Source organism: Diabrotica undecimpunctata, chromosome 1, assembly GCF_040954645.1.
Source record: "Diabrotica undecimpunctata isolate CICGRU chromosome 1, icDiaUnde3, whole genome shotgun sequence".
Taxonomy (NCBI): domain Eukaryota; kingdom Metazoa; phylum Arthropoda; class Insecta; order Coleoptera; family Chrysomelidae; genus Diabrotica; species Diabrotica undecimpunctata.
In genome coordinates this window covers 26133564-26143521 of record NC_092803.1, presented here as the reverse complement: position 1 = coordinate 26143521, position 9958 = coordinate 26133564, and the positions used below count along the sequence as shown (strand labels likewise).

The 9958-nt window shown below is 31.2% G+C and overlaps 2 protein-coding genes across 2 annotated transcripts; one reads left to right on the top strand and one right to left on the bottom strand.

Annotated features, from left to right (window-relative positions):
* Positions 1-4316: 4316 nt before the first annotated feature.
* Positions 4317-6015, bottom strand: LOC140446795 (uncharacterized). Its single transcript, XM_072539387.1, has 5 exons — positions 5711-6015; positions 5451-5657; positions 4977-5115; positions 4783-4915; positions 4317-4553 (listed from the first exon to the last, which is right to left on the bottom strand). Exons 1-5 carry the CDS (start codon positions 5852-5854, stop codon positions 4427-4429), a joined length of 750 nt encoding a protein of 249 aa, XP_072395488.1. The 5' UTR covers positions 5855-6015; the 3' UTR covers positions 4317-4426.
* Positions 6016-6129: 114 nt separating this feature from the next.
* Positions 6130-7566, top strand: LOC140446785 (uncharacterized). The gene is made up of 2 exons (XM_072539376.1): positions 6130-6289; positions 6342-7566. Exons 1-2 carry the CDS (start codon positions 6280-6282, stop codon positions 7127-7129), a joined length of 798 nt encoding a protein of 265 aa, XP_072395477.1. The 5' UTR covers positions 6130-6279; the 3' UTR covers positions 7130-7566.
* The last annotated feature ends 2392 nt before the right edge of the window (positions 7567-9958 follow it).

Below are 9958 nucleotides of genomic sequence, written 5' to 3'. Positions count from 1 at the left end.
GTTTACTAGGTATTTGAAACAAAATCATAGACAACTGTTCAGCCACCTTTTTGACACCAATTAGGTCATAACTAACGTCAAATCAAGAATAGATTACGAAATCTTAAAAATTTATATATGCTATTATCTTGGTTGATTGCATGCATGAATTGTCTCTCTCTTGTTAATTAATTAATAAAAATTTTTTTGTTATTTTTTTTGTTTTATCTTAATATAGGTAATAATTATAACCAATAAATTAGTAAAACTGGCCTTTCTGTAGGACCAATATAAATAAGCAATTTAAAAAATGGCCCATGCTCAACTTAATTGTTTTAATGGGCACTACTGTTTATTTACCTTGAACCAATTACAGAACTACAAAGTAAAAGTAATATTTTTTAAAATTTTATTGTTATTTAATTATTTTATTGTAATATTATTAATTGTATATTTCATGGAAATAAACGTTATTATTATTATTATTATTACTATACTCTATATGCTATCTTTATTGCCAATATTTTTTGCATGTGGTTTTTTGTCCCTATTCTTATCGGCCCTTATCTCATACAAAGAGAGACATGTTGTTCCAAACATGAACATATCATTCGTATAAAAGTGCTTGTATTGGCTTTACCAGTTGTCAATAAGTCAAGAAATCTATTTATCACACAAACATTATGCCGCAAAGACGTTTAGAACTAGTGCAGCTCGAGCAATTAGTTCGTTGGATCCAACAAGGCATAACTCAACAAGAGGTTGCTATGAGACTAAATGTGTCGCAAAGTGTGATAAGTCGTGCATGGAATCGGTATGTAGCAACTGGATCTGCAACATACAGGTATGTAGGAGGAAGAGAACGATCTACAACTCGTCGGCAAGACCGTTTTGTAGTTCTGACCAAGAAGAAACCCAACATTCACGGCTTCCAGAATTCACAGTATCTTCAGGCATGCTACTGGACGAGCGATTTCCAGTCAAACTGTCAGAAGACGGTTACATGCATCCAATTTAAGGGCTAGACGGCGTGCTACCCATCCACGACTAATTAGGGAGCAGCGTGAATGCAGATATCGCTGGGCGATGGAACACTATCAGTGGAATTTCGAAAATTTGAGGAATTGTCTCTTTACTGACGAGTCCAGATTTCGTTTGTATACGAATAATGGCCGAATATTGGTGTGGAGCGTTACAATGAAAATCTGAGAGTCCCAACCACTCGTTTTGGAGGTGGATCCGTTTGCGTGTGGGGAGGCATATGTTTTGACGGTTGCACGGACTTAGTCGTCTTAATTAATAAGACAATGACTGCTACACGATATCGAGACAGAGTCATAGTACCAATAGTTGTTCCAATTTTTGGTGCAAAATGCGAACAATTTGTTCTAATTGATGATAATGCTCGCCCTCACCGTACGAGAATTGTCAACGAGTGTATAGAAGCTCATGGCATTACAAGAATGGAGTGGCTACCGTGTTCACCTGATATGAATTGCATTGAACATGTTTGTGCTGAAATGTCAAGGCAACAAAACAGGCTCCTTCAACCGCCCCAAACCTTAGATCAGTGGGCCAATACATTACGCAGTAGTTCATCAATGCCGCAGCAGTTCATCAATAATTTAATAAGAGGTCTTCCAAATAGGGTAGCGACACAGAGGTGGACCCACACACTATTAATTTTTCTTTTTGGGATATTAAAAATTGAGCAGGAATACAAATTTTAGGTTGTTAATTTTACAATTTTTGTTTATTTTCTATTTTTTTTTCTTAAAGAATTTCTTTCTTTCGGTTCATCTGTATGAAAATACGAAGTAAAAATAAATCTTTATTTATATCACTCCATTTTTCTATTTGACTTTATGAACAAAAAATAAAATACACATTTTCATAATATCCACTTCAATTGTTGAGAAGTGTATGTAAAAGGATGTCTCTCACTTACCTCTGTTTAATTTTTTTTATGGCTTTTCTTTTACTAATGAACGGAAATTTTGTTTTCAAAAATGCATAGACATATAATATAATATAGACTGATAGTTGAAATACCAGCCTGTTCCCCCAGTGCTACAGAGAAAACTGACGTAAAGCACTCCCTACATTTCTTTCTAATTTGACAGGTTTATCGACCACGTGACCAATGAGAAGGTCACGTGGTCAATAAACCCGGCCCATTAGAAAAAGATGCAGAGACTGCTTTGCGTCAGTTTTCTCTGTCGCACTGGGGGAACGGACTGGTATTACAAGGCTCAGTCTATCTTGTATTATATGCCTATGCAAAAATGTGACCTTTCCGGTTAAGTGTTAAAGTTAGAAACTTTGGTCTGTTTTGAGGTTAGAAACAGTCAAAGTCCGAAAATCGTTTGCGGAGAATTTAAAGTTGGAAACCAATAATTACCCGCGCGAGCGCAAAACAATAATTCCTAACTGGCCCGAAACTTGTCGGAAACTAGTCAAGGACTCTATCCGTGAACAAAACTAATCTTATTGGTAACCGTGTCTGTGTAATTACAATTTGAATGACTATTATTTATTTTTAAATAAACTAATTTAAAATAATTTGATTTTTAATCCAATTACAATAAAATACAACTTTAATTACATTGCTGAATACCTACAATCCTAGGAACTTTCAAAATTTTCTCAAATTGCATACAATGATTCTCGACATGTTCATAGTATACACAATACGTACATAGTGTCACAATAATATAGCTGAAAGAAGACAAGTAGTAATAAGTATACTATCAAACTGGTACAGGCTTACTGAAGAATATAAAACGAATATTGCTGCCGCTCTCAAGCCGACCCTGCACTTTTTACGAACAGATTTCATTGCGAGGGAGCGCTTTTGCCGTCGACAGGACAGAGAAAGAAAAGGCGATCCCGAAGCGAACACATCTTACGATTTTACGATACATATTTTTTAATAATTACATCTGTTTTTATATATTTTGACAATAAAAATTACAATACGAGTTATAAATTCAATACCATTATAATAAAACAACAAAAAATAATTCTAAATAATCCACTTAAATTTGAATTAAATAAGCAAATAGATAGAAAAACGAATCAAAATTGCCGAGTATCATATATACTATAATTAAGAAAGTGGAATAAACAAAAAAGAAATACACAAAATGAACCAGTAACCCTCTGCTTCCTTCTCTTCTAATCATTGTATAAAAAAAATCAGTAACTCAAGGATTCACCTTTTTAGTTCCTGCAATAAGGAAATTATAGTATTAAACGAAGAGCCCCATTGAGACGATTTTAAAAGTGTAACAATGTCTAGGAGTCAATGAGTTTTGTAGGCACCAAAAGATCATGAATAAATGATTTTTAATTTATATTTGCCACCTACACTCGGTGCATTTTGAGATACGGCAACATTGCAACTGACCAATTTTGTGCAGTTGATTGCACTGCAACAGGTAGAAATAATTTACAAAAACAAGTTTTGTCAATGTGTGCAGCCAATCTTACCAAACAGAATACTAAATTGTTTTGTTGTTTTCTTTGTAATTGAGAAACTAAATGGCAAACAATTGATCTAAAAATAGAACCAGAGGGGGTCTACAATATTGTTGTCATTGGAAAAACGAAATTATAAATATAGAACAAAAATGTAGATAAGGAATGAATATTTTTTTGGTAGGTATTTGGAAAATATTTATTGTAACAAAATAACTTCATAAATCCAACTTTATTTCAACAAAGAAAAAAATTTTCCTCAAAACATACAGAAGTAGGTAATAATTATTATGTTATATGCCAGGTACCTACAAGGTTAATAAGGGGAAGTGATTTTTAATTTTTACTAGTCATGATTTACCTGAAGCTGTTAACATATACCACAGTATATTCCTAAATAATTCTTTTAAGCATTAAACTGTGCATATAGGTAGGTACTATGTGAATATGTAAATAATATATGTATTTTGGGCTTTAAAGTTTGTTAAAATAAAATAAATCGATGGTTTATTGTAGTCCAAAAAGTCCCACTCCACATAGTTATATTCAAATTATCTACTTATATCTCCTATGTAGATACAATTTTTCAATTAAGAATCTAATTTCAAATTACTCTCATCCTTCTCATTATTCTGTGAAGGCAAGCTTTGTTTTGGTTCAAAAATTCATTTAAAAATAAATGAACAAGGTACTAGTTCTAATTACATGGTACGCTCATTCAAGGTTAGTACCACAAGAATGTGGGACGCTGAATTAAACAGAAAAAAACCGTTGATTCACGATGTACGTGAGATAAAGTACCGTTAGGTATTACCACAGCAGTAGTATTATAAATTTTTATGTTAAAATTGTCTGAATGAATTGCAAAAATAATTTATAGATTATTTAAACCAACAAATGTTAACAAATTAAAAAATATACATAGATCTAAAACTATCATAGTTACATTAAAAAAATAATCAAAAGCCTAATTTTCCTGTTTTATAGTTGTTTCACCATGATATACAATTTTAGACACTTTTGTCCTATCTGCAGTTTCTTTGTTATATATTTTCCTTCTCTTTTTCACACTGTTCCATGATTCGACTTCAACTCTGAAAAATAATACAACTTTTAATTTCTCAAAGGAAAATTTTAATTTAATTAAACTGTCCCACAGTTAGGCAACCAATTATGCACAAGACTGTAATGAGGAGTTTGAACTTTGTACATACAGTACAGTGTATTATGGATTGCCTAACGATCACGCCAGAAAGATTTCTAAAACCTAGTAATTTTCACATTCAAATTAAATCTTATAACAATTTAAATGTATTATCTTACTCTTCAACTTTTTCTTCTACTGTTCCGTATTGTTTTTGGATATCTTCAGCGCGATTTTGGAAAACATTCAACATTAATGTATTGCTTGAGGTTATCAATGATTCTGGATTGAATTTTTCTGTAATTAAATCACCTAAAACAAGACAATTGTAATTATTAGTCCAAAATAACAAAATTCCTAAATAGTGACTCACTTCTTGATATTTCTCCTTTTTCCATTTGATATTCATCCAACTCCCTGTCTTTTTTTAATAACAAGTTTTTCATCATTTTCTGTTGCTTTTCTAATAGGATTATTGTCTGTATTAAAGGTATAGTCATCTTTTCAGTGAACTAAAAAGAAAATTTAATGTAGCAAAGACAAAACATTCCATTCTTAATGATTAGTTTCTATATATTTCAGTTAGGTAATTTCAGCATTTAGCACTTTTAACAAAATGTGGAATTCTCTCTAGACTAAATAAATTAGGTCATATGATCCAACAATAGTTTATGGAGAGTTTGTACTTTATAGTTTTGTTATTATTTTCTTAATATTCCCTCTTCGAATCTTTACGTTTTTTAATTTCACATATAGTTCATTCACGACTAGAACAAAAGCTGCTATACTACTGTAAAAACATAGAGATAAATGAAGAAACAGTGGGTGTAAATGATCAAAAACTTACCAATTTTACCTCTCCTAGTGTAAAATCTAGTTCTAGTTTTAATTTAAACTTGAAATTATTCGCTAGGTTTGTTTTAATTAATAATTTCAGATTAGATATTCCATCATTGCATATAATTTTAACTTCTGCATTTTCAACTTCATTTAATAGATTTTTGGCATATTGTAAATATTGCTCTGGTGTTTGCTCGATAGCTGGATTGTATTCCTTAAATGAATATCGATATCATTGATGCAGACAGTCAAATGGATATTATTTACCTGGAAGTTCTGTACTAATGCTTCTTGTGAAAGGATACATGTCCATATTGTCGTCAAATTAGATAAATATATTTCAACGTTGTTGTCACTGTCAACGACTTTAAGCATATAAATACTCTCATCAATGGTAAATGTTTTCCACATCTTGGTATTTGTATTAAAAGTTAAATATAACAAAATACTTTTCAAATTACGAATTCCGCAAATTCATAACATAACCCTAGAAGTACAATGACATATTTACATTAATGACATATTACTGACATATTAAATGTATTGTAATATGCCTACTTTAAATACCATATATTAGGTTTGTTCCAGCAGACATTTTCAGAACTAATTCTGAACCGATACGGAACTATTGAGTGCGCATGTCAATTCTGAGTTAATTCGGAATTGGTTCATGTTTTGGCACTTGCTGGAACGCATTTTATTAAATTAAAATTGGCATTTGATAGGTGACATATGATATTGTTAAATCGTTATTTTCCATTATTTTCAGGTGTTTGATCTTTTGATCTCTGATTTATCTAGATTATCATATTTTCAAAAAAATAACAATTTTTAAAATGGATAGTGGTAAGACATTAGCGAAGTCTCAAATCAAAGCATTTATTATTTCTATTTGTAGGTAATTTCATAGAAGAAATTATAGTTTTACCACCCACACCAAATGCTGGTGATCATGATTATACCACTGCAAGTACTGCAGGATGGACCAGAGATGATCGTGAATACACTAATGTACAATGGTCTAATAACGCCACAAAAATTCTCATCGATCTGTATAAAAAATACAGAGAGTCGGTGGGAACATTAGAGATGAAAAGTCTAAAAAAAATGTGGCAGGTTATTTCATCTGAGTTCACAAGCATGGGGCTGAATTACTCTGGCCTGAATTGCGAAAACCGCTTCAAAGTACTCGAAAGAAATTATAAAAAATTTGTGGATAACCAAAACAAAACTGGACGGGGAAGACGGGTTTTCGAGTACTTTGAAGAGATGAATGAATTATATGGCAACAAAAAGAGTGTCTTTCCAAAAATATTATTAACTGCTACACAAAAGATTGTGCCAGTAAGTCTAAATAGCGAACCTGGACCAACCACAATTAAACCTCCTGAACCTGCCATTAGTCAACCCGAATCTACGAGTATAAGTGTAGAAAATGTAAGGGCCACAAAACCCAAGAAGAGCTTAGGATCCAAAAAGAGTAGAAAGATGACAGCTATGGAAGGAATAAGGGAGGATCTGAGAGGTTATAGGAGACGAAAATTGTTTCTTTTAAAGAAGAGATATGACCAAAGAAATAAATATGAGCAGGACAAGATTACTGCAATAAATGCACAAACTGCTGTGTTAAAGGAGATAGCCGATAAGTTGCCTGGAAGTGGTTCTAGCATTGAATCAATAAAATAGTGATATTATATTGTATCTCAATTAAATATATTGCAACTGTTTCTGTACTTAAGTTATTTCCTAACCTATGGTTTCTCAATTTTTATTTCAGTTCTGTAGTGAAAATCAAAAACCTTTTATGAATTCCTTGGTTTTACCCTCTTTATATGACATTATTCATTACTTTTTTCCTTCAGCTTTTTGCTCTTATTACATTATTACTCTTACTTTCAACACCCTGATTTTGACAGGCTTTTTGTAATACTATTGAGACAACCATGTACATCATTGCATATTTTACTATTTCTTTATAAGCCAAAGTAGTAAAATTTTTGGAATATTGTATATAGAATCACTTCTCTTAGTAAGATTTCCTTCTTAAATTTTTTATTATCATCAACTGAGATTTGTTTTGTAATATAATAACCAAAATTATGTAAATATATCTATAATTTTTGGAATATTGTTATATATAGAATCACTTCTCTTAGTAAAATTTCCTTCTTAAATTTTTTATTATCATCAACTGAGATTTGTTTTGTAATATAATAACCAAAATTATGTAAATATATCTATATAGGTAGGTACTCCACATTTTAAAAAAGTATAAATATTGGATTACAAAATATCTTATTTTAGTTAAAGAAATGTTTATATAATACAGATTCTAGAATTACAGTCTCTGTTATCAAAACATTAAAAAATATATTGCCTTGGTAACAACTATATTAGTCATATGTGTAGAGGTTATTAAAATACATACATAGGTATCCTAAAATTTTAGTATTGAAATAATAAATGCTTTCTTTTTGGTGATGTTCAACTTGTTTTTAATCATAGAAAATTGACATCTTTGTGCATGATAATTAACCAACATAGTCCATATATCAGCTCACAACATTTATATAAAGAAAGGAGTCTTCAAAAGTTTGAGATATAAAAAACTGGAAAGCAAGAAATACTAGGTCTCTGAAATGTGTATTAAACTGCAACCAATTAACATTTAAAAATATCACACAACATCCATGGCCATCTACATACTGCAGTTTTATGCTTTTAATAACAGCTACTCTTGTAGCTGAAAAGAATACTGACTGGAATTTATGAAGCAACAAACATGAAGATTGTATATTTCTGGAACCTCACAACATGGGATATCAAACATTTTTTCTACAAAGAAACATAGTTTCTTTTGTAGGATCCTCATGAACTGACCAGATATGAAAAACCACTTATTGATAACCAATGGTTGTGTAGAACAGGAACATCTTTAAGTAGGGTAACTCAGACACATATAGAAACGTGGGAATGTGTGTTTGGTTGAGGAAGGTGATAGATATGGAAAGCTAGGATCTACATATAATTATAAACACATAATGATAAAAATATTGGATAATGTTTATTAAAATTCTTTCATAGACAAATAAATTGATTAAATTTATTGAAAACTACTTTTTATATTTACTTATTTATTATTTTTATAGTGTGCTTTTTACATTAACATTTGTGCTATGTGGTTTCTTCTGTCCATACCATCCCTGTCATCATCTACTCTATTATTTGGATGGTCATCATTATCCAGTACATTGTCTTCAATCTCTTCAATGTCAAGCACATCATTTATGGCTAAGTTGTGTAAAACACAACAAGCACGAATAAAATGACAAATTTGATTAACATCACGTAATTTTAGGTGGTATAACTGTCGAAATTTTTGTTTTAGTAACCCAAAACAATGTTCAATTATATATCTATTTGCAGCTAATAACCTGTTGTAATTTGTCTGGATTTGATTCAACTGACCCCTATTTCTATAAGGAGTTAGTAGATGACTAGTACAAGGGTATCCACTATCTCCTAAAATAAAATAATCATTTCCACATTTCTCAGCTAACTCGTCAGAAAGTGGAGACATTCTATATACTCTGCTATCATGCACTGATCCTGGGTATCCAATAAAAATATCTCGTATTTTCTTTTGGTGGTCACATACAACTTGCATCTACAAAAATACATTATATGACATTTGTAACTATGAGGTATAGAGTTGATCAATACTTGATCATTGTACAGTTCACCAACTTACTTGAATAGAAAAAAAATGCTTTCTGTTTAAGTAGGAATCTGGATCTTCAGTAGGCTTATCAATTTTTATGTGAGTTCCATCTATGGCACCAATTACCCCTGGAAATCCTCTAACACGGAAATATAATTCAATCTCCTGCTTTTCTGTTAGATTTGGCCACTTTATGACATTGGATGCCATCTCACTTAAAAAATCAGTCATTTTCCCAATTATTCTGTGGAGAGAACTTAAAGAAATATCAAATCTATCTGACACATCCCTAAAGGAAGCAGTCTGATGTCCACAAAACCAAAGAAATACTAATACGAAATAACTGGCTGTTAACTTGCCATTGCCACCACTTGCCTCAGCATTAAAATATGGGCTTTCTGTAAATTTCTCTTCTAACTGATGATATACATTTCTTGACACTCGAAAATGTTCCACAAACATTTCATCACTGTATTGTGGAACAATTACTTCAATATAATTTTTGTTTCTAACGACTGCTTCTTGATGATTTTCTAATAACAATAATAATTCTTCGTCACTACTTAAACTGTCCATGTCTGAATCGAAATCTTCCATTTTCAATAAATCAAATTAGATAAACACTATATATTTCCACAATACAGAAAAAGCTGACACACTAATAATAATACGACACACGAATAATACTGACTAATAATAAATACCAAATACTGTAAGTACTAAGTACTGACAGAAATATAATAACAACAACAAAATGATAAATGTAAATGATAACAAACAATGACGTTCGACAT